This window comes from Silurus meridionalis, chromosome 3 (assembly GCF_014805685.1).
Source record: "Silurus meridionalis isolate SWU-2019-XX chromosome 3, ASM1480568v1, whole genome shotgun sequence".
Classification (NCBI taxonomy): domain Eukaryota; kingdom Metazoa; phylum Chordata; class Actinopteri; order Siluriformes; family Siluridae; genus Silurus; species Silurus meridionalis.
In genome coordinates, this window is record NC_060886.1 from 3,939,894 (window position 1) to 3,966,448 (window position 26,555).

Consider the following 26,555-nt stretch of genomic DNA (forward strand, 5'->3'; position numbering starts at 1 on the left):
TAACATCTGAGTCTCCAGTTTCAGCACTTCTGTGGCGTATTTCCATCTTAATATATTCGAGAGAGCGAAAAACAAAACCCAATAAAATTTTAAAAATGTTTATAGACATTAAATATAGATAGAACATTAACTGTAACTGAAAATGGATAAAAAAAACGACCATGTCATTCATGATAATGATGATGATGATTATGATGAGGTTTTAAATTAAATAAACAGTGTAAATGTATGTCTGGGTCTACATTGTGTATTTGTGTGTGTGTGTGTGTGTGTGTGTGTGTGTGTGTGTGTGTGCGCACGCAAGCAAGTTGTACGCACACATATGTGCGACCGTCTACAAAGCCATGTCATTCGGTTTTGCCGAGCAAGACAAGGTCCTCACTATACTTATCTTTCTGTGTGTGTGTGTGTGTGTGTCTCTAAGGTAACGGCGAGTGCTCTCCCAGGAAGGAGGGCAGCAGAATGCAGGTGGACCTGTCTCTCCACACACACAACGGGCAACATTCCCAAAGTCCCACATCTCCTGTCGGTGAGTCTCCACCCACTGACACTCCCAGTACACTGTTCCACGGAACACACACACATTCATTCGGCATGCACACACACGTTTTTTTTTTTCTTTCTTCCCTTATTAATTACTTATCACACCGCTCTTCATGTCCACTCTGCTCTGCTCTGCTCTAATTGGCCTAAAGACAATAAAAAGGCCACACACAGTTTTGCACAAATTTCTCTCATGGTAATTAATGCAAGAGGAACCTCATTATTCCCCAAATCGCAATTATAAAACGTTTTAGTGCTTTTGTAATGTACATGCATAGCATATGTATGTGTATACAGTATCTCACAAAAGTGAGTACACCCCTCACATTTTATGTATCTCTTTTCAAGGGACAATACTATAGAAATAAATCTTGGATATATTTTAGAGTATCAATGTGACCAACCCCAGCCATTAGGGTTGCACAAGCCCTCGTGCTGGTCCCAAGCCCGGGTAAATGGGGAGGGTTGCGTTAGGAAGGGCATCCGGCGTGAAAACGTGCCAAATCAAACATGCGGATGGTCCGCTGTGGCGACTCCTAATGGGAGAAGCCGAAAGAAAGAATGTGCACTTTGTCGAGCAGTACAGATTTACTGTCCTCTAAAAATAACTCAACATACAGCCATTATTGTTCAAATAACTGCCAACAAAAGTAAGTACACCCTAAGGGATCACAGCTGTACGTCATGTAACCTCCCTATTAATCATGTTTAAAATGTGGTGCTTTGAGTCCAAATCTCTCATACTGACCACTGGATGTTCAACATGGATCCTCATGGTTAAGACTCTCTGAGGATTTGAGGATTTAAATTGTTGCTCTCCACAAAGATGCTGAGGCTGTAAGAAGATCAGTAACTCCCTGAAACTGAGTTACAGTACAGTGTCAGGGTCATACAGAGGTTTTCTAAGACAGGTTCCCCTCGGAAACAGGCCTCGCAAGGGTCCTTGTCAGGTGCAGAAGCTGCTTCACAGACTGTACGCCGCACACTGCAACAAGTCAGTTTGCAGGCCGTCATCCCAGAAGGAGCCTCTTCTGAAGCTGCTCACAAGAAAGCTTCCAAACAGTTTGCTGAAGAACAACCTGGATCACTGGAGCCATGTCCTGTGGTCTGATGAGACTAAGATTAACTTGTTTGGTTTAGATAATGTCCAGCATGTGTGGCGACTCCCTGGTGAGGAGAACCAAAAATTTTAGTCATTCCTATAGTCAAGCATGGTGGTGGTAGCATCATGGTCTGGGGCTGCATGAGTGCTACAGGTACTGGGGAGCAGCACTCATGCAGCCCCAGACCATGATGCTACCACCACCAAGCAACATAATAACGACCCCAAACAAGCTGAAAGTGAAGGTGAATGAGTGGCCAAGTTTGTCTCCAGACCTGAACCCTATTGAGAACCTGTGGCGCATCCTTAAGCAAACGGTGGAGAAGTGCCATGTGTCTGCATCCAGCAGCTCTGTGATGTCATTATGGAGGAGTGGAAGAGGATCCCAGAAACAACCTGTGCAGCTCTGGTGAATTCCATGCCCAGGAGAATTTAGGCAGTGCTGAATAACAATGTGCTCACACAAAATATTGACACTTTAGACAGGGTTTTCACATGTTCACTAAGGGTGTACTAACTTTTGTTGGCAGTTATTTAGACAATAATGGCTGTATGTTGTTATTTTTAGAGTACAGTAAATCTGTACTATCGATCTATATAAAATGTTAATATATAAAACAAAAATATCATAATAAGAAATAATCTGCCTGATATAATATATATTTTTATGCTACTTTTACGCTTATTGTGTCAGGGTTTACTAAGATTTCATAAATAAATAAATAAAGATAGATAGATAGATAGATAGATAGATAGATAGATAGATAGATAGATAGATAGATAGATAGATAGATAGATAGATAGATAGATAGATAGATAGATAGATAGATACTCATTGACATCATGCTAAAATCAGGTGGGAAGTAATGTGTCGATTGTTGCTGTTATTCCCTCCAACGGTAATAAGGCTACATTTTTTTCCCGTTCTTTTATTATTTCCCAAGAGAGAAATGCCTGTCTTCTTAGTGAGTGTGAATTCAATTCAGATCGTTTCATTTTTATTTGTAACAATGGACATTGTCTCAAAACAGCTTTACAGAGATGCAGTGTGTATATATGTTTCATAAAAGAATGCATAAGTTGAGTGTCTTTAAGTTTGGTACTTAGAATTGTAAGTTTATCAGTAATGATTGAGCCAGTAGTAACCAGGAAAAACTCTCTCAGACTTCATTAGGAAGAAAACTTGAGAGGACCCAGACTCAAAAGGAGCCCAAATGTCCATTCATTACTGTTTCATTGTACAGTGAATGAGTTGTTGATGATGCCCCAGATGCTTTGGGGTCAGATGTTGGATTAAGTTGGTATTACTCGAATGCAGTATCTACGGACTTGATTCTTAACGGCGAAACTGGACATGAATTCGATCAGGTTATATATGTAACTTTCAACATTAACTTGTACGGTGTTTGGTAGACGCTCTTGGCAGAACGTCTTAATCAATAAAGATATTCTGATTGTGTTTAGTATGGAGAGTAGGTACTGCTGGAACAGCTAGATTTTTTAGATATGATTCATAGATTGCTAGAGTCCATCCTACCACCACCACCACCACCACCACCTTGGTGCTGGAGCAGTCTTGAAGAGTCTTGAAGCAGGTCTTCTTAGCACCCTGAGAGACGGTGGGATCGGTCAAGCTGTGGTAGGGAATTGTTTTTGGCTTTGTAGCTGAGCTTTAGTATTTTCAGCAGGAAGCCTGCTGAAGGAACGTAGCAATTGATTGGAGTGAGAGAGCATAGGAAGGTTGTGCAGCTGTACACTGGTTCACTTGTGAAACCAGACGTTGTAGCGCATGCGCAAGTGCGTATTCCAGGTTCAATCTAAATCTTTTGGGTGTCTGATTCATTCAAAAATCATACATGCATGCTCCATACATAAATCTTCCTCCAGGACCTGACTGTTAAACTGCATTGCCAAAGTGGCACAAAAAAAGGAGAACTGAGCAAACACCAGTGTGCAATGGACAGAGGAAGAAACTTTATCTTACCAAGGTTTAAATATATAAAAAAGAAAAAACAACCACTCAGAATAGTGCACATCTTATCTTTCATCTGATGGACCCGGCTTCTGTGTTCCTCAAAACCCTGAGCGTGTGAGAGCCGAGCCGTGTTTTTTGGGGCTCGTCATCGTGAGCTGGTGTACCGAGAAAAGGGAAGCTGTCAGATCGGAGTAATTGACATCGACACCCATACACATAAACATACACATACACAAAACACACCGAGACCACAATCCTGTGTCGAAGCTGTTCTCAGATACACAACTGGTGTTGCACAGGGAGGGGTTGAGAAATTTCTCATTTATATTGAGCAAAGAGAAGTTGCTTCAGCGTCTTGGATCTCTTGCAGCTACACCGACTTCTCATGTGGCGTGCATTGGACTAATGCGACACAATAGAACGGAGTCTCGACTGCAGATTTTTTATCATACGTTTCTAGCAGGAGTCTCCAATATGAATACATTGTCAACCATGAGAAAGTCTTTTTTAATTATATAAGCAACAGATAATGGAAATAGTTTTTCACTGTTAGGACAAGGATTAACATGATTATACACTTTATGGAGTATTGGGACACCTGATACACATATCTTCCAGCCATATGTGGTTCTTCCACCCAATTTTAACCCCAAAGTTGCCACACGATTGTATGCAATGTCTGGGGATGTGGACGCCTAAAATCTTGCCTTCATTTGAACTAGTTCCAGCATGACAATGTCCAATGCATCAAGCCAGCTCCATGAAGATATAAACATGAGTTGAAAGTGTGTGAAAGATCCCCTGCTATAAAGCTCCAACCCTATCGAACACCTTTGGGATGAATGTGAACGCTGACTGAATTAAACATTTGCAAATGAATGGGCAGAATGTTTATTTTGTTTATAACATTATAATAAATGTGTCCCTTCATTTCTTCCCCATGAATATACAGTAGCTGTAATTAATAAACCACGACCCGTGCAGAACTACGTGATGGAGCATTTGATTAACGATAGGATTTTGAGCCCAGTGGAGAAACAGGAAATGCAGCTTAATAATCACACCATGCCCTTCAGCTCCAAATGTCCCTTAACCCTGACCCTTGAACCATGCGATTATAGCCTGTGTCATTTCGTCATTAAACACTGGAATGTTAAGTCATAATGGTGCACTGGACCACTTTTACCCCACCCTGCATTTAACCTTTTAAAACCTTTATAAAGGGTTCATTCCTTTGGTTGAGTAGGAAAAACTATATATATGTAGCATGTTTTATGCAACAAACTCATTATGTAATAGTATAAAGATTGACTTTGACCAAACAAATATATAAAACTCCAGATGTTCCACTGTATTTTCAGTGAGAAATCCTTTCTTAGCATCAATAACAGCTTCACACACTCTCGTCATCCGGACAGTTTTTTCTTCAAACGTTCACTTTGCCATAGAGAACATGTGTGTTCTTCACTTTCCTCACGATCCAGTTCATCCCAGAGAACTTCAAAAACAACCCCAAACCATTAGGCTTCCATATATATATATATATATATATATATATATATATATATATATATATATATATATATATATATATTACTCCAAAGTTATAATTTATATCTGTTTTCTAGGTTTTTCCTTGAAATCCTGAATAAATTGTATTATTATATTAAATGTATAAATGTTTTATATTTATAATGCAGTACTGTACAAATTGTGTCTCTAACTAAGTACTGGTGCTGTAATAATGTGTTACAAACTGTCTATCATAAGTTTTTTACAGATATTGAAGGTTAAATATAAAAAAAAATGCTTTCTAATAAATTATAATTAAAAATCATGAAATAATATTAATTATTTAATGTTTTACTAATATTTTAATATTTATTCATTTAAAACAATTGTTATTTTAGATACATATTGTGTAAACATTATCACTTAAAAAAAAAATACCTTGCATTGTATCTCATATCTTAAATGATTTATTATTTTTAATTTTTTCATGAATACATTTTGAACAAACGAGCACCATAATGCAGGACTGTACACAAAGTGTCGCTCAGTTTCCTGCTGCTATAACGCTCATAATGCATAATAATGACTCGGTTCGAAGCGCAATGCATCGTCCGTTCATGTGGGTTATAGATCTGGCCTCCTTGTGAAGCGTTATAACACTTTGCGTGAGATGAGGATTGAGAGTTACCACCTCGCTCCTTTGAAACCCCTGAGATAAACACACAGATGCTCGAACACAAAGTGCTGTGCTAGATCGCGTGTGTGTGTGTGTGTGTGTGTGTGTGTGTGTGTGTGTGTGTGTGTGTGTGTGTGTGTGAGTGTGTGTGAGGCAGAGACGGCTGAGTGTGGGCGAACTGTCTGTCTCTCTCACTCCATTTGGCCTCTTTGATCGCTAGAGGACGAGGAGGCTGAAGGATTCGGTACGTCGTTGTCCAGGCAACCGTTTCAAGTTCACCCAGCTGCAGCCGCCCCGTGTTTCTGCGTCTCGCTTTTATTTACGCTTCACTACAGACAGAAGTCAGAGTGATGTCTCCATCATCACGACCACGTCTGAAAACTCTCCCAAACGCAACATTTTATCGATATATATTTCTATCGATTTAAATCTGATGCTCTGAGACCATTTAGTTTCGAATCCAGTGGCCATGCAGTGGTTATAATTCATTATTACACATCATTATAACACTCGGTGGTGCAATTCCATTCAAATGATGACACTATGCGCTCAAAAGTTTGTGGACACCTGATCATTAATTTGAAAATAAAGGTTAAACAAAACAAACAAACTCTTGTGATAATCTCCACTCTTCTGGGAAGATGTTTCACTAGATTTTGTGGCGCCTCATTCAGAGATAAGAGACAAGGCAGGTTTGGTCTGGGATGCAGTCACTGTTCACATTCGTCCCAAAGGTGATCAGTATAGCAGGAGATCTTCCTCTCTTTCCCCCATGTAAAGCACATCTTCATGGAGCTGGATTTGTGGAACAGGTTTGGGTCTCCTAGTTGTTCAATTGTGCAATTGTGTGCCTCCAACTTTGTGGTAACAGTTTGGCGAAGTGTCTGGAAGTCGGGTGTCCCAATACTTTTGGTGATGTAGTGTGTTTTATGGAGTTGAAGGTAATGTCTTTATTATTGAATCAGATTTAGTTTAGTTTTAAGGTTTTAGGCTTTGGATCAGAAACGTTCATGCTGTAAGGGGCGTTTGGGACACGAGCGCTGCTGGGGTCGAATGTACGTACGCTTTATCCAGGAAGATTCTTTTTTTTTATTAGTGATGGAAAATTAGCATCTGAAAGATACAAACAAATGAATGAATTGAATCAAATGGAAACCAACTAAATAAAAACCCTGTCTACAGGTCAGATATATATAATATATGCGTTAAAATGATAATATTCTGATTTATGCGTATTTATTTATTAATTTTTAGATTTAGGTGTGTGAATTATGACATCACAACTCTCTTTTAAATATACCGTCACGGTAATACTATAATTTTAGTTTTCTTTCCTTTTTTTTTTACTTTTTTCTTTCTTCTCCTCTTTTCTCTTTTCTTCTTTTTTCTTTCCTTTCTTCTCTTTTCTTCTTTTCTTAGCTTTTTCTGTATTTTCTCTTATCTTCTTTTCTCTTTAGTTTATTTAATTTATCTTCTCTTCTTTTCTCTTCAGTTTATTTCTCTTCTCTTCTCTTCAATTTATTTCTCTTCTCTTCAGTTTATTACTCTTCTCTGCTCTTCTCTTCTCTTCTCTTCTCTTCAGTTTATTTCTCTTCTCTTCTCTCTTCTCTTCTCTTCTCTTCTCTCTTCTCTTCTCTTCTCTTCTCTAAACTAAATATCTACCATATCAATATTGAAGACAATAAAACTATTATAGATGATAATTACTTTAGAGCACAGGGTCTTTGACACACACACAAACACACACACACACACACACACACACACACACACACACACTCTCTGACACTCTTACACTGATAAGCAGCTGCACTTGTGAATTTTGTGTGTGTGTGTGTGTGTGTGTGTGTGTGTGTGTGTGTTTGTGTAGTACGTAATGCTCTACTGGTTTTATGTTATGTTTCAGCCAAACAGAAATACCGAATGATTAAGCCATGTTCTATTTCGTATCATTTTGTGCTCTGAATAAAACGCGTTTCATTTTTCTTAAAAAAACAAACAACATTTTTGGATTCAAAAGAGTCGATAATCCGCCATGTTCGGACTTCTTGCGAACAGCTGATGACTTGTTATAGAGGTGTGAAAAATATTTAAAAAAAGGAAATAGAAATGAGATTTTCAGGGCGTGTCACACTGATCACCTGACTCGACTGTCCCTGAAGATAAATCGGCTTCGCTTCTCAGGTCTGTCTGTATTACGTCCACTGATTATTACATTTTTTATTTATTCGCATTGTGGATCATAATGTGAATTAGGACGCCTTTATTCCTTTATTGATTTGGTTGTTGAAAGTAGAAAAAGAACGCGTCTATGTTTTTTACACACAAAAACAATTTGAATGAAATTTATTTTCTCTATGCATTTAATCAAAATCTCACAATACTAAATATCATTTTCCAATCTAACATCCGTTCCAAATTAGGAAGTCAATTCTTGAGAAGAATGTCCACTCCGGCATATATAATTCTGCACACTCTGAAGTGTGGCAAGATGGTAAGGTGAGGGTGGGGCTGTTCTGCATCGAGTGTATGAAGATTTTGTTGGATAAAGCCATTTTCATTTTAATTTCATCACTTGGTGATTAAAACCACTCAATGCACCATTAGCACCCAACTACCTGCCACTAAGCATCTTCAACACAGTAAATATCTGCTTAGAGCACACATCATCATCAGGAACTCTACATCTCTGTCACAACTGTTCTAAATCCTTCCTCCTGAAGAACATACAGGAACATTGACACAAGAACTAGCAGTTTCATGGCCTTTTTTTTTTTATTTTAACTTTCCACAACAGAGTTAGGATACTCTGATGTTTCAGTAATGATTTACTGAACGCAATCATCACAGTTCTGCTCCACTCTGTCCAGGCTGTAGAACGTCTGTATAATCATAACTTTATACCAGTATAAATTCATAGTGTATTCCGTCGGTATACAGATATATACACGTTGCCATGAAGAATGGTAGAAAATCCCCCAATTAAGGTGTGAAAAGCTTATTTCAACATACCAGAACAGGCTCAAAGGTTGTAATTGCTGCAGAGGATGCATGAACTATATACTAAAATAATTCTTGTGTCCATGATATTTCAGGGTTTTTTTCTCATTTTTAATTGTTAAAAATTGGAAGACATTTCTAGAATTCTAATTCAACTTTATCATTATGGGGTGCCTATAGACTTCATATACAGATGGCCCCCAAGTTACAAATAAAAAAGAAAAAAATATACAAAATATAAAAATAAATTTTTTCCAGTGGTGAACAGAAATGAAGTAAATGTAATCCGTTACTGTAATTAAGTAGCTTTTTCGCATATCTGTACTTTACTGAAGTATTTCTGTTTGGGAAAACTTTAACTTCACTACATTTTAAAATCAAATGGCGCTTTTCAGAGACGGAGTTTGCACCCACCGCCTGGAGACGTTCATCCAAATTAAAATTATGGATGCCAAAAAAGGTCAAAACCCTCAGGAGCTCAATTTAGAAAAAAATGAGGAAAGAAGTAGGAGGAAGCGTGCAAAAGATGCAGGTATATATGCAGCTCTATCACTCGTTATGAGGATATTGTAGGCAAATTGATTTAATGAAATTGGCTCGAAACTGATATCACAGGTTATGCAGTGTTGCCTGCTATGCTTTTACACGTAGAGCAACAATATTTCTTTTAGCTGCATAACATTATAATTTACAGTATCTCGTTCATCATAAGGTGTGTAGCAACAAAACAATTGCAGACAAACTAGTGTAGTTGGATTGTAGTTAAACAGCACTTATAGATTTGGTTCCCTTTAATTAAGGTGATGTCATAAAGGTTTTCTGTGATCGTACTGAAAAGGTCCTGAAGGTAAGGAGTTCAGTAAGGAGAATCTCCAGTGCAGCTTAAAAGACTCATTTAAAAGACATATATTATAAAGATAAAGATGTTGTATGTATCTTATGGCTATAATTAGACAAGGGGTGTTTAATTGTGTGATGAATGCATTTAGAGTGAAAATTATTCTAATGCTCTCAGACATGAATCCAAATTTGTGAACTGCTCTGAGAATATGTTTTACTCATCCAGTGACTGAAGCTGAAGCTTTTTAAAGCTGAAACTAATCAATGGGGGAGATGTTGGGTCATGGTGTGGTTCACTCAGGGCGTCATTCAAGCTAAAACCACCACTGACGGTTGGCTATTTATCACAAACATACAGTTCAGCATCAGTTCAACAGCAAGCAGAACATTTACAGAGGAATAAATGATGAAGAAACTAAAGACTCGAACTCACAACACACGTGAACTTTTTGTTGTGAAATTTTTGTGAAGTCGGGGAAAAGAAGGTTTTGGGTTCATGATTATTGTAATAGAAATCAATCAGTGTTTGAGTCATTAATATCATTCTAATAATAGATCAGTGTGCTGAGAGTCACATTCCAGTCTTTTCACATAAACTGAGGTGATTAAGTGAAGAGTCTTGTGATAAAATGATAATAGCAACATTATAGTTATAATAAATCAGTACTTTGGATACATTTGAAGGCAAAAACGTTTGTACTTGTACTCAAGTGAAAGTTTAAAGAGTCACATTTTACTGAATTAATCTCAACTTTTTACTTAACTACATGCTTTGTGTACTTTGTCCACCACTGGATACGACAAAATAGAACAATTATTTTAATTTTCATCCAGCAGACAAACGTAGCAGCGTAGGCTCCGCCCCCTCTGCCCCTCGCAAACTGGCTGCCACAAACATACTGTATATATTGTAAAGTTTATACAGTATGGTATTGTAAATTGCTCTGTTTTGCTAAATGATGTATTGTAATTCGTTAAATGATTAACGTATTGCAGTATACTACTCTATACAGATCACCATTATTTAAGACTCCTGGGTAGGCTAGTGGTGTCATTGTAAAGCATCTCTACTGTATATCAGGAACTACCTGTGTGTGTGTATATATACATCTAAATGTATTTTAAATTGATACTTTTTAAGGTTTTAATACTCTAATCAACATGCGCTGAAACTGAACTTTTGCCATGTTTCCACACGGACGGTTTTAATTGCTGGATGTGCGCATCATGGCGGATTTTGGTGCTGATTTAAGACTTGACACAAATGTTGTATTTCTCCTATACTATATAATGACTAACATCTATCTATCTATCTATCTATCTATCTATCTATCTATCTATCTATCTATCTATCTATCTATCTATCTATCTATCTATCTAATTTTATATGCTGATGGTGAACTGAATTTAAACACTTGCAATATGCAATGAAAATAAAGTTGTATCTATTTATTTTTGCATTTTCATAACCAAAACAAAACAAAAACAAATGACTGCAACGTTTGTTCTTTTCTGTGTAGCGTTTTTGGGTATTTTCCCCCCACGAAAGCCCGTATTAGGGAAAGGGCGCTCCTAAACCTTCTACAGAAGTGCTTTTTTTTTTTTTTGTTTTCATTGTTGCATGCGGTCGAGTTGCGAGAGCCTTCTCCGAATTGCTAGTCGTGTTCAAGGGAATCGGATTTTTGGTTTGAGGAAGATTTGATTGAACAACCTGTTGATGCAAGGTGCAGCAGCGTGGCATGTGAAACGCTCCTGCACGCATCGTTCCTGGGTGTTTCTTTGAAAGCGAACGAGCTCAGGCGTTGCGCAACATCCACTGTCACCGTCCTTACACTTCTTTGGAAATGCCAGCAGGCAAAATCTAATATTTCATGAGGCTGCGCTGAAGGGCGTGCTGCGATCAGGCACTCCTGCTTAAGACAAAGGTGTGTTCTGCTGTAATATTTAGGATTTTCCCTTTTTTTTGTGAATTTGAGGTGTGTGTCTGATTTCAGACTTGCCTCGATCTACCCAAAGGACTGAATCAGGACATAAAAACCTCTCCTAACCCCTATTACTAGCTAAACGTCTGTGTTCTTTTATTATCATTTAAAAAAATGTCTTTCGCTCCTTATCCTGCAGAACGAGATTATGGGTAGGAGGGAAGCGCCTGATCGAGACTTCCTCTGATCTTTCACTCCGGTGACTCAAAGCCGCTCCTGTATAGAGATTAACACAGAAAGAGCTGATATTACAGAACAGGTCAGGCCGGATGGCGTGCTGAAACAGCGAGCCGGGACGTTTTTCCACCTGATGCGTTGTGGAGGAACGCCGAGAGGTGTTGCTTTTTCTTCCTGTGTGGTCGAGACGGAAAATTTGCAGGCCGGGTGCTTGCTCATTTGCGTCTGTTTTTTTTCTCTTATATGTCTCATTTGTGTCTTAGACTGTCTATTTTTGGCCTTGTGTGTGTGTGTGTGTGTGTGTGTGTGAGAGAGAGAGAGAGAGAGAGAGAGTGAGACATGTTTATGGTTCCCCAAATGAGTATGGAGTTTCTCAAATCAGACAGCAGGGCGGCGCGGGAGACACCCCTCCTGTACAACCTTCAGTTTGAAAGTTGCATGTTTAAATCTCATCCATTACATTAGTATCGGGTATTATAAGAGTGTGTGTGTGTGTGTGTGTGTGTGTGTGTGTGTGTGTGTGTGTGTTAATGAGTGCGTACTGGGTGCGACATGATTGCCCGGATCAGAAAACAAAAACAAGCCTACTTTCATATTATTACTTTTTAATTAAGAAAAAAAGCAATTTGTTAACAATTACAACTACAAATGTACTGATGAATGACGTAACACTTTTTATCTATTTTGCGGATAAAAAAAAAAGCTAATGTTCTGGAGCTGAGGTCTAAATACGATTTAATAGATAGATAGATAGATAGATAGATAGATAGATAGATAGATAGATAGATAGATAGATAGACAGACAGACAGACAGACAGACAGACAGACAGACCTACAAAAACGTATTTAAATAAGTAACAAGGAAACTAAATCAAGAAACATACAATTAAATTAACAAATAAATAAATTAGTTAGAATGTGGGAGAGTAAGTAATCAAATAGATAAATATTTTTGTAAGAAATAAAAATAATCAAAAACTTTATACTTTTTTATACATTAAAATGTATACATTTTGTTTAAAAAACAAATAAAATTCATCCATCATGCCTCAAGAGATTAAATAATTACAAACAAATTAATAAATAAATCCATGAAATATTATTGTAGTTTATTTAGTTTATGAAAATAATTTTTTTTATTTATATAATTGTTTTTAAATATATATATTTTAAATTTTATATTGTAAATATGTTCTATTTGTTGATGTGTTATATAAATATAATGGTTTTGTTGAAAATGTATGTTTGGGATAAAACTTTTGATTTAAAAAAATAGATAGATAGATAGATAGATAGATAGATAGATAGATAGATAGATAGATAGATAGATAGATAGATAGATAGATAGATAGATAGATAAGATTTTTTAAATAAATAAATACATAAAAAAAATTTATATATATATATAATGTTTGCATTCGTATTTGTTTGTTTGTTTGTTTATTTATTTGTTTATTTGTTTATTTTTTTATTTAATTAAGAACTTTTTGCTGTCTAAGTTACACAATAGCTTTATTAACTGGAGCCCGAACAGGAACTTTAGTGAAGTTCCAGTTGGACTCTGAGTAGGAGGCGTAGGTGTAGGATGAAATGATTGGTTAAATGGAATGTTGCTCCAAAAACAACAACAGGATGTTGATCCAGGAGCGTCTCTCGTTATCCACGTTCGTTGTAAATTTCGAATTAATGTCTTGCATATTTTGGTTGTTGAGCGATAAAGTTATATTGTTAGTGTAAGATGATGGTCACGGTACACGCACCTCGCGTTTGCGATTTTAACCACATGAAATCGGGCGAAATCCGAGCTCTGCTGATGAGATCGGGTTCCTGTTACTGTTTATCAGGGTTAATCAGGACGTCTGTGTTGCTTTGAAGGTTTTCTGGCTTGGCTGTCATAGTAACTGATCAGTTCACAGTGGATTGCTGTGGACCGTGTGTGTGTGTGTGTGTGTGTGTGTGTGTGTGTGTGTGTGTGTGTGTGTGAATAGCATACATTGAAACAAATCCCACGCTGCCATCACAAGTCATGAATAAAAACCTGCTTGGATAGACTTGAACTTTAAAATCAGCACCACAGATGTGAAGATGTGTACGTGTGTGTGTGTGTGTGTGTGTGTGTGGTGTGTGTGCGTTGTAGAATATCAGAAGCAAAAATTTTAATGATCCCTCGTGTGTTTCGATTCAAGCACATAAGATCAAACTGGAGGAAGGAACTGAAGAGGACACAGAGAGAAAAGCCATAAGCCAAGATGAGACGGCCCACAGCGGAGAAGACGGCTCGGTATTAGAGGATCACATGATTGACAGCCCGAGCAACCTACAGGACGGTGGGGGAGGAGTCGAGGCCCCGTCTGACTCTGCAATACGACTGCCTAATGGTGAGTGTGTGTTAGGGAAAGATGCTGTATGGCAGCCCAAAGTGTTTTATTGCACTTTATACAGCAGCAACAAGGTCCTACTTTTTATCCATTTATAGTTACATCTAATGTACAACGTCCAGGAAATGTATAGCAGCTGTAAACGGTTGTTCCCAAGAAACTCTTCTTCAGGGAAACGCTCAACCTCAAATTCTTCTCAGACACTGGAGATTCCTTTCATCAAGAGCAAAACTTATCTTCCTTTTATATCATTTATATTTGATGGTGTAGAACGTTCATTAAACAAGTTCTTATCCTCGTTATAATAAGCGCTCTACGTACTTTACATTGGCATTTATGGCATTTCTCAGACGCCCTTTTCCAGAGCGGCGTACAAAAAGCTTTTTGATGCAGTGAATAAATTAACACTGGTGCACTACGCTACAGACCTTGGATACCAAATCATGAATTAGATTTTTGACACTGGAGACTCCTTCCATGAGTGATATATATTAATATCTGATTCGTTATGAAACTTGGGGAGGTGGTCGCTCAGTGGCTAAAGCTTTTGACTTTTTGATGTTGGATCCAAAGGTCGTGAGTTCAAATTCCAGCCACGCAAAAAACTGCCACTCCGGGACCCTTGAGCAAGGCCCTTAACCCCTATATTTGCTCAGTAGTATGAATAAGAAAAATGTAAATCGCTTATATAGTGTTTGAGCACTTCATATCAGCGAGCACTGAGCGCTGAGACGCTCGCACTTTCTGGTCCTTTTCCCTCAGGGTTTCCATTTCATTTCATTAAGCAGCATTCGCGTTAAATGTTCTTTGGTTGCTCAATATGTCTCCTTTCCACGTTCATTTCAATATCAAGAAAACTTTGTACTTATAGTACATTACATGGACAAAGCTTTGTGAACACCTGACCATAATATTTGTATGGGCTCGTTTCCGTATTCAGTTCCCATTTGCTGTTATAATTTTTGGGACGATGTTCCACTGGATTTTGTGGAGATTTGTGCTCATTCAGAGACAAGGGTGTTAGTGAAGTCAGGTGCTGATATAGGTGAGTCTGGGATGCAGTCAGCATTCACATTCATACCAAAGATGTTCAATAGAGTTGGAGCTCTATAAATCTTCCACACACTTCCAACTCATCTAAAGCAGATCTGGCTTTGTGCACAGGAACAGATTTGGGTCATGTAAAGGGAAGATTTCATGCTACCACACCCAAAGGCACTGTATAAAATTGTGTGCCTCTATCTTTAGGGTAACAGTTTGGTGAAGAACCTCATGTGGCTGGAAACGTCAGGTATCCCAGGACTTCTGTCCACATAGTGTAGATGATTTACGTAAATAGGTGACGTCTTTCTGATGCACATTTCCAGTTTATGTTTGCGTGTTCCCTGTTTCACCACAACGCAAAAACAACAAAAAGAAGAAAAAAAGAAAAGAAGGCAAACCGATGCTGTTGTGAAACTTGAAACCACAGCACAAGAATCACTTCGACGTTAGAACACGCCCGTGGAACATTCTGCGTCAATAATCCTGCAGATATCTTAATAAATAGGTCTGGGCATCTTAAAAGGTGCTCATTGTGCTCGCTTTCAACCCGTACTTCCTTCACAGCTTCACTAATGGTTGTCCCATAGGCCGAGATTGTTCCTTCGGGGTTTCCAGCAGCGACATTTACACATTTATTGGTGATTTGAGTACGTTTATGGAAATCGGCCACTCTCCAAACAAAGAGTGTGTTGATCAGCCAAGGTAAGATGTGCGATTTTTAAAAACTATAACACGCTGCTAAACGGTTGTTCCCAAGAAACTCTTCTTCAGGGAAACGCTCAACCTCAAATTCTTCTCAGACACTGGAGATTCCTTTCATCAAGAGCAAAACTTATCTTCCTTTTATATCATTTATATTTGATGGTGTAGAACGTTCATTAAACAAGTTCTTATCCTCGTTATAATAAGCGCTCTACGTACTTTACATTGGCATTTATGGCATTTCTCAGACGCCCTTTTCCAGAGCGGCGTACAAAAAGCTTTTTGATGCAGTGAATAAATTAACACTGGTGCACTACGCTACAGACCTTGGATACCAAATCATGAATTAGATTTTTGACACTGGAGACTCCTTCCATGAGTGATATATATTAATATCTGATTCGTTATGAAACTTGGGGAGGTGGTCGCTCAGTGGCTAAAGCTTTTGACTTTTTGATGTTGGATCCAAAGGTCGTGAGTTCAAATTCCAGCCACGCAAAAAACTGCCACTCCGGGACCCTTGAGCAAGGCCCTTAACCCCTATATTTGCTCAGTAGTATGAATAAGAAAAATGTAAATCGCTTATATAGTGTTTGAGCACTTCATATCAGCGAGCACTGAGCGCTGAGACGCTGCACTTTCTGGTCCTTTTCCTCAGGGTTTCCATTTCATTTCATTAAGCAGCATTCGCGTTAAACGTTCTTTGGTTGCTCAATATGTCTCCTTTCCACGTTCATTTCAATATCAAGAAAACTTTGTACTTATAGTACATTACATGGACAAAGCTTTGTGAACACCTGACCATAATATTTGTATGGGCTCGTTTCCGTATTCAGTTCCCATTTGCTGTTATAATTTTTGGGACGATGTTCCACTGGATTTTGTGGAGATTTGTGCTCATTCAGAGACAAGGGTGTTAGTGAAGTCAGGTGCTGATATAGGTGAGTCTGGGATGCAGTCAGCATTCACATTCATACCAAAGATGTTCAATAGAGTTGGAGCTCTATAAATCTTCCACACACTTCCAACTCATCTAAAGCAGATCTGGCTTTGTGCACAGGAACAGATTTGGGTCATGTAAAGGGAAGATTTCATGCTACCACACCCAAAGGCACTGTATAAAATTGTGTGCCTCTATCTTTAGGGTAACAGTTTGGTGAAGAACCTCATGTGGCTGGAAACGTCAGGTATCCCAGGACTTCTGTCCACATAGTGTAGATGATTTACGTAAATAGGTGACGTCTTTCTGATGCACATTTCCAGTTTATGTTTGCGTGTTCCCTGTTTCACCACAACGCAAAAACAACAAAAAGAAGAAAAAAAGAAAAGAAGGCAAACCGATGCTGTTGTGAAACTTGAAACCACAGCACAAGAATCACTTCGACGTTAGAACACGCCCGTGGAACATTCTGCGTCAATAATCCTGCAGATATCTTAATAAATAGGTCTGGGCATCTTAAAAGGTGCTCATTGTGCTCGCTTTCAACCCGTACTTCCTTCACAGCTTCACTAATGGTTGTCCCATAGGCCGAGATTGTTCCTTCGGGGTTTCCAGCAGCGACATTTACACATTTATTGGTGATTTGAGTACGTTTATGGAAATCGGCCACTCTCCAAACAAAGAGTGTGTTGATCAGCCAAGGTAAGATGTGTGCGATTTTTAAAAACTATAACACGCGTTCAATGGTTTCCAATGTTTTCTTAGGGACACTGTCCCTGGAATCCTCCACAACCTGTTCTGGATGGTTCAGCTGGCACTGATTTGCGTTTATCAGAAATCCTGGCTCAGATTTCAGCTTTCTCAATACAAATTAACCAAAAAAAAACCCTTACAGTAGCATCTCTAGACATGTTTAGATCTTATCTAGATCTGTTTTTTTTCCAACATGACTTACATGGGAAAGCCGAAATCAGGCCGTAAACATAATGAACGGTAACAGTGCGATTAAAGAAACGAGAAAAAAATGTCGCTTCACTTGCTGAGAGAAGGAGTCAGTAGAAGATCTTGAGAGGAGCTTTCAAACCCTGGTGTGCGTTGCTGCGTTCTGCAGCCAGCGACCTTTAAGGTTGCTCTGGAAAGCCTGTGTGGTAAGCCAGGCTGTGCAAAAAAAAGGACAGAGAAGGGGCTACGCTGTTGTGATCTAACACTTTCTCATCCCACTACTCTATTTATAAAAGCCCAACGATGCATTCTGAGAATGTGTTTCGATAGCGGTTTAGCACTCAGAGTCAAAACCAACATCTCATGTTCTTACAGCTAGGGGTGGAACCATTAAAAGAACACACACACACACACACACACACACACACACACACACACACACGGTACAGTAACTACAGTGTAACACACTCGTTTTGTACATCTGTGCTTCAAATGTTTTACATTAAATCCCTTACTGTGCCATAGCAAGCGACATTCGGATAGACGAACATATCTACATCCGGAGAAACTCGGTCCAGTCCACAGCCTGGCCACAAAAATAAAAAGTATCCAAAGCTGTTGATTTTTTTAATATTAATTTTTTTAGCTCTTCTTTCATTCAACACCAATGGAATATAGGCTCTGAAAGAACAATATGATGTTTCAAGTGAAAATAACCATCCAATTGATTTATTTTCCAAAAATCTGATGGTAAAAAAATAAATGTAAGTAACATGGTTTATGCTAGGAGTTTGGGCTGCTGAAGTGTTCATCTGTCCATCCATCCATCCATCCATCCATCCATCCATCTAACTAGCCATCCATCTATCCATCCATCTATTCATCTATATACATAATATGGACGAAACTATTAGCAGGTGACAGCTTAATGGTTAAGGCATTTGACTTTGGGTCTGAAGGTTTTGAGTTCAGATCCCAGCCACACCAAGCTGCCACTCCATGTTTGGATGACATAACCTTCATGAAGATTTAAATGGGTTGGAGTGGAAGATCTCCTGCTATTGAGATCCAACTCTATTGAACACCTTTGAGGTGAATGTGAACTCTGACTGCACCCTAGGTCTTCGATCTTATTATAACAGCAGAAAAGAAAGTCAATGTAGAGACGTTTGAGCACCAGGTCGTGTTTGACCTTAACGTTTTATAATACAATTTTTGGTTAAACATCCAGCAACATTTTCATTTCATAAACCCTAAAGCGGATCTTTTTTTTTTTTGCTGCAATCAAGACTTCCTTTAACTGGGTTTCTCAAAAATATGCTTGCATTACCACATCGTATAAAAAAATGCTGTCCTGTTGATCATAACCCGGTAAAGCATTTCCACACCTATTGGTCTTTTTTTTTCTCGACAGAATCGGATTCAAATTCACGTTTCAAAACCCACAAATACCTCAGAAACATGCAGTTCTACAGCTCTGTGCTTTGGCTCAGTTTGTGTTTCACAGGAGTTCACATCCCGAACGACTATTATTGTTTGATTCACTTTTTGGATCAAATTTGAGAAACTAAACCGGTTATTATGGTCCAAAGTGATCACTGATCAGACTTCATATTTAAAAGCACCATGAAAGAGAACTTGTGAAGCTTATGATATGCCAGTGGAAATTGTACTAAATATATAAATTCATTAAAACTATATTGTGTTTAATAACAATAAAACTCCCATTACGTTTGTCCTTATAGTTCAAATTTGCTTTTGTAGACTTTGGTGATGTTGGTATTGGAATATTGTGCTAATTATGGATGAACAAAATAGTTAAAAACAATTTCCTAAAATACAGTGTGAGGGAAAAAATTGGGAATATTGTATTATTCCTGTTATGTATGTTTAAAATAAGTTTTCTCAGATGTAGCGATTAATGTTGTTCATGTCATTCCACTCTTTTTTATTTTCTTCTTTCAATATGAATCTACACCCTTCAAATTGTATTATTTATTATGTTCTGGAAATTTTCCCTTTATCCATCTATACCACTTCATTTTGGTTTTTATCCATCTCTCCATTATTCTTTTCCATTTCCCATAAAGGTCCCTTATAACTCTCTTTACTTGTAGATGAACCGATAATTACAATATTAACGATGGGAAAGCAACCAACAATGATAAGAATAAAACGAAATAAAGTAAAACTAAAATAAAACAACAAGGAAAAAGTCTACTAAGAAGTTGCAAATCGATTTTTGCATCATGCAACTGAAATTCAACTTTATTTGAAATGGTCTTAATAATACAAGAAGGACGCATCAATCGAAATCATTCAAATAAAATGATTCAATTGAAATGATTCATTTACAGAATTTGGCAAACGCCTTCATTTATATAATTAAGAAGTTGCAGGTTAAAGGCCTTCCTCAATGGTCCAGCAGTGACATTTTCGTAGTTTAGGGATTTAAACTTACAACCTTTAGTTAGAAGTCCAACATCACAATACTGAACTCTACACTACACCATTAGATCACTGTAAAAACACTGTATTTAACTTCTGTACAATGTACATACAATGTACATATTACATTTTGTAAGTTTTATATACCTCATTCTCTACAGATGTTGTGCTTTACAAACATCTGCACTAATATTTAATTTGTGTATCTATGTAAATATACCTTACATACTGTACATCCTGCCTAATATTTCACATTTATGTGTACATATATATTTAGTGTACTTGTTTATTCAGATTTTTCAAATTTTTCACTGCATTAGCTTTATAACCTTCTACTTGTTGTACCGTTACAACAGTGTCTGTACATTTTTTGCTGCCATAGACTTATAAATGTCTATCTGTCTATCTGTCTGTCTGGCTGGCTGGCTGGAAGGTTAAAATTTACACTACTAGCCTACCAAACATGTTGTGTATACCCTTAACACTATGTTGACACAGTGGATTCTCAGGTCCAGTCTCGAGTCCCCACAAATCAAAATCTATTTTTCTTGCATGCAGGTGATCGTCCGTTCCAGTGCAACCAGTGCGGTGTGTCCTTCACCCAAAAAGGAAACCTGCTGCGACACATCAAGCTTCATACAGGCGAGAAACCCTTTAAGTGCCCGTTCTGCAGCTACGCCTGCCGCCGCCGCGACGCCCTCACAGGGCACTTGCGCACACACTCCGGTACGTTTCCTCCCAGGTCAACCGCGTTTTACTTAAATTATGGTTTTGAAGGATTTTCCAGCCTGCAATTGGCCTTTGAGGTTTAGCTTAGTTCTGAGCCAGTGTGAAGAAGGTCCTGTTGTACCGTTGGAGTTTGAAGTGTCTTTAGCCAGTTTCTTAGCTTTAAATTGCTTCACAGAAGATGTTAGCTAGAAGATAACATATCCATATGAAGGATATAAGTGATAGGTTGTCATCTGAGGGACATCATCTATTTTCTACTTTGCATCAAGGAATTTAAATCTGTGGTTGCTGGCTAATGAGTTTAGGATGCAGAATGTAATCTGAAATATTTATCTAGTCTTAATCTCTACCGTTTAACTGAGAAAAGGTTCCAACCCTCCAATGTCCATTATGTCTTGCATTCATCAGTCGCAAGTCTCATGAAGGTTCTTAACCTTCAACTACTAACTTTGGCACTGCACTGTATTAGTGTATCTTTTCAGATTAAGGAATAAGTGAAGGGCACGTAGGTTGCAGTGGAAGTTGAAGACGAGTTGTGCAGCTACATTTCAGTTGCAAGGCTTGAAAAGAGCTTGGAGTCAAACTTGGCAGACGTGAGTTCCACCAGCCCCAGAACTAAACAACTACCTGATCAACCTCTACACAGTCAAGTTCTCCTGATGTTGTAAATAAGATACCTGCATGACCGAGTCAGCTAAGCAATGTGGGCCGAGAAGGATAGGTTTTCTCGAATTACCTCATGGTTGCGTAGATGGTAAGATCATAGGGTTTTCCACAGATTGCAGGATATCAGGGAGGGGCGGTAGCTTAGTGGTTAAGGGTCTAGAAGGTCACAAGGTCAAATCTCAACCCAATTAGGCTACCACCTACATAACTGAGGCTGATACAATTCGCATCTCGATGCATAGCCAACGATACAATACATTAAAGCTACATATGAAGCAGCTACCCATGAGATACAATTCACCCCATTACAATGCATGATGGTCTGCAATTCATTATGGTGCAGAAAGTTCGCTTTTATTTTCAGACAGACAGCAAATCATACATTTACTTAAGTACCTTCTGACTTCTAACGCATGGCCTTCTCACAAACACGCCTTTGTAGTGCGCAAAAAAAAAAAAATTATTACATAAAAGCAGACTTTTTTCTGCTCTGTCTGCAGGAAGTCACAGCTCTACCTCTGCCATGTTAATCTAAATAAAGTGCGTGACACAAATGCCTTGTGTGCGATGTACGCTTTGTAAAATCATCGTTAACTTTGCGAAACGGTGAATCTTACCATCCCTAATACAGTTATCAATCCGTTTTGAGACATTTCTGTATCTGTAAACTCTGAAAATGAAGCGGAAATTATTTAAAAACAAGCAAAATACTTTTTCATTTTTTTTCGTTTGAAAGCCATAAAATTTTTACAAAACATTTACTTGTCAAAACAAATTCTACTAATAATAATTTTTCTAATTCAGAATAGATTGTGACATATTATATCATGATATTGTTACCATCAATGTATCGCCCAGCATTAATCTTAAGACCTTCGATGCATTAAATGTGTTAAATGTGTTTGTGCATGTGTGCGTGTGTGTGTGTGTGCATGTGAGCATGTATGTGCGTGTGTGTGTCTGTGTGTGTGTGTTGCAGAGCTGTGAGTGATGCATCCTATAGTGTGAGTGATTTCAGTGTGAATGATGGTGTATGTTTCAAAGTGACCACGCCATTTTCTTTCTGCAGAAGTGTGTGTGTGTGTGTGTGTGTGTATGTGTGTGTGTGTGTGTGTGTGTGTGTGTGTGTGTGTGTGCGTGTGTGTCCACTTTAAGGGACTTTTACAAACTCTGTGGTTAGGCCACTCAGGACTGTGAGCCAAAGAACCGCGAGAGGAAACGTTCCACCACTCGCACTAGTTTTCTCACTGCTTCCCTTCCTCTCTCACACTCTCTTGCTCTTCTTTTCTTTCCTTTTCTCTCTTTCTCTCTCTCTCTCTCTCTCTCTCTCTCTCTCTCTCTCTCTCTCTCTGTCTTTCGTTTTCTCTCCATCTCTCTCACATACCCTTTTTTTCGTTTTTTATTTCCTCGTGCCATCTCATGCCTTCTCTTTACTCTTCCTCAACCTCTCCTTTCCCCAGCTCCTCTCTTTCTCTTTCTCTCTTCCTCATACCCTTTTTTTGTCTTCATATCTATCTTCGACACTTTCCCTCTTTTATTTCCGTTCTTTTCTACCCTTATACTGACATTGCATCTACTTTATTGCTCACTCACATAATTTCTTATCTCTTTCTTCATTTCTTCCTCCTTTTCTTTGTTTTTTTTCTTGCTTTCTTGCTTCCTCACTTCCTTTCTGGTTACTGTCAATCATATCCCTTCTTCTCAACTCTATCCTTCACTCTTTTATTTCTCCTCATTTTGCAGTCACTTCATTTCTTATCCTTTTCTTATTTTTCTCTTCCTTCCTTCTTTCCATCCTTCTTTTCTTTCTTTCTTTCTTTCTTTCTTTCTTTCTTTCTTTCTTTCTTTCTTTCTTTCTTTCTGTTTACTGTCAATCTTATCCTTCTTCTTCTTCTTCTTCAATCTGTTATCCCTCTGCCATAATTGCCTTTGCACTCTATCCTTCACTCCTTTATTTGTTCCTCTCTTTTGTTTTTTAACCCTTTCCAGCTCTCCTACATCTTCTTTTTTTATTCTATTTGTCCTTAATTTCTCTTTTATTTACTCTTCCTTTCATCCTCTTTTGCTCTCACCATTAATCCCTTTCTTTGCTCTATATCTCTCTCTTTGCCTTGGTCGCTTTGGATAGATTTTTTGTTTCTTTCAATCTGTCATTCTGTCACACTGGCATAGTGTGTGTGTGTGTGTGTGTGTGTGTGTGTGTGTGTGTGTGTGTGTGTGTGTGTGTGTGGTCACTGAGCCGAGTACACTGTCACCTCAGGACACTCTTGTTGCGACTCACGTTGAGAGCAGGAGTGTTCTATCTCTCTCATCGTGTTTTGCTGCTTTACTTTGTTTTGTTTTTTTTTATTTCCTGTTTTTCAGCACTAATCGCTCTGAGCAACTGGGATACGTCTTTCTAGGCCAGACTGTTAATATGTCACATTTCTGCACACTTCTTCTTCAGGTGCTAAATTATGAATTGTGTTTTTTCCTCTATACTCCCATATGATCTTGTTCTCTGTCTGATTTTTTTGTTCTAAAAAAGAAAGATAAATGGAGGAAATGGATTTGGTTGGGACAGTTGACATGAACCCGATCCCCGAGGGTGTGTACTGCACTCAGAACTCTTTAGGCTTTACTTCATCTCTACTCTCGTGTCGTGACGCTGCCGCCGGCATAGTCTGATTAGAGTCTCAGACAGGGAGAGAGAGAGAGAGAGACTGAGAGTAAAGGACACCTTTGTCCTGATCCTCCCTCATCAGTCTTGTGCCACCTGCACCTCACAGGAATGTCAGGAACTCAGGCTGGTCCAACCACCTGTTGTGCAATAAGGACTTTCCACCTCGGAAAAAAAGGGGAGAGAGAGAGAGAGAGAGAGAGAGAGAGAGAGACTAAGATTCAAAACAGAGAAAGAAGAGAAAAGGTGGAAGAAAGACAGACGGAGAAAAAGAGCTGAAAAAGAGACAGACAGAGACATAGATAGAGAAAAAGACAACGAGGCCCAGATGAGGACAAGTAGTTATAAACAGAAAGAGAGATAGAGTAATAGAGAATGTACCTGAGATTCAGAAACAGAGAAAGGATGGAAATGGTGGAAGAAAGAGCCAGAGAGGTGGAGAAAAAGACAGACAGACTGAGGGCTACATAGAGAACGATTGAACAGAGACAGAGAGGTGAAGAAAAAGAGCTGGAAGAGAGACAGACATACATAAAGAGTGAATGAATGGATAGAAAAGAGATAGTCACAGAGACAGACAGGCAAAAGAGACAGACTGAGAAAATGAGAAACAGAAAGACTGACAGAGAGAGAAAATTAGACAGACAGACAGATAGAGAGGCAGACAGATGAGTACAGACAGCCATATTTTGAGTATAAATCACTTGTCATAGAGAGACAGGCTGAGAACATGAACTGAGAGAGAGAGAGAGAGAGAGAGAGAGAGAGAGAGAGAGAGAGAGAGAGAAAGAAAGAAAGAAGAGAATAGATGGAGAGAGAAACAGACATTTTGTACAATGTAAAGCAATGATGTATCATTGTCGGAGACAGACAGGCTGAGAAAATGGCCTGAGAAAAAAAAAGACAGACAGACAGACAGAGAGCTAGATTAAGAGCGAGTGACCAGACAGACAGACACTGAGAGAAAGAGAGAAATAGCCACGAGACACACACACACACACACACACACACATATATGAATGAGAAAAAGATCTGCGACAGATAGACAGACAACTAGATTGAGAGTGAGTGAAACAGAGATAGACTGAGCAAGAGAGAACCTGAAGGTCAGACAGAGAGAGAAAGAAAGAGCCAGACAGACAGAGAGACAGATGCAGTAGAGACACACAGGTATATAAAGCACTGTTGTGTCTTCACAGTGAAACAGCTGAGTTTGAATGAATTTTAAAGCTGAGAAATGAACACTGTGTTAGTGTGTGTTAGTGTGTGTGTGTGTGTGTGTGTGTGTGCGTGTGCGTGCGCGTATGTCAGAATGTGGGTGTGTAGTTCTGCATGTCTAGGAACAATAACGATGAATTATTTTGTACTTTGTGCATGAATGTGTGCGTGTGCGTGTGTGTGTGTGCGGGTGTGTGCGTGTGTGTGTTAAATGTTGGTCTTTTATAGACCACAATTGTCCCAAGGCTCATAGAAGTACATTGTGCAAAAAGCCTAGAAATAGAAAAAGGCCTCTCTCTTGGTGTTCTCCATCACCGAGGAGGAAACCCTCTGAAGATTGGTTGTAGTAAAGGGTGTGGATTTTGCAGAAGGTTGTGAGGAAGTGAGGAACCTAAAGCCAAGAACCTGTAAGGAACCTGTTGGTTTTTTTTTTTGTTTGTTTGTAAGAATGTACGATGGATGAAGGTAACTATTAAAATGTGTGTGTGTGTGTGTGTGTGTGTGTGTGTGTGTGTGTGTGTGTGTGTGTGTGTGTGTAGCTGGGCACATCGCTTGTGCTGATGAGCAGCAGTTTATAGGCATTTACGTGAACTGAAATGTCATCTTCATCTCACGATTTCCTGTTTTCAACCCGAATGGATGCGGTTAAGTGGGCCTTAATGCAACACTAAAGGCATTTGCATATCAAGAATAGACGCTGATGCAGGGATTTTTCTCGTGCATCCAACATCTGCGAAACGCTCGCGCCATCTTTTTCGGACGCCGAGTCGCAACCGGAAAAGTTTGCCGTTACATTTTTATCTGTTGTTTTCTGAAAATCACGTACAGATTTATATACATCCTATATAGAGACACTCATGTGTCTGCCTGAGCTTCATCTTTACACACACACACACACACACACACACACACACACAGGTGCTGTCCCAGTTCAGTGGACCAAACCGCTGTCTTCCATCTTGTGGTGCAGCACATGTCTGTGTGTGTCTCTGTGTGTGTGTGTGTGTGTGTGTGTGTGTGTG

The 26,555-nt window shown here is 38.7% G+C and overlaps 1 protein-coding gene across 8 annotated transcripts in view; it reads left to right on the top strand.

Moving 5' to 3' along the window:
* The window catches only part of ikzf2 (IKAROS family zinc finger 2), a 59,297-nt gene that overhangs the window by 20,778 nt on the left and 11,964 nt on the right, over window positions 1–26,555 (top strand). For all 8 annotated transcript variants that reach the window (XM_046845313.1, XM_046845314.1, XM_046845312.1 and 5 more), the window contains 3 exons: window positions 425–529; window positions 13,994–14,185; window positions 20,820–20,987. In XM_046845313.1, coding sequence (XP_046701269.1) covers window positions 425–529; window positions 13,994–14,185; window positions 20,820–20,987 — 465 coding nt within the window. The remainder of the gene's footprint in view (window positions 1–424; window positions 530–13,993; window positions 14,186–20,819; window positions 20,988–26,555) is intronic.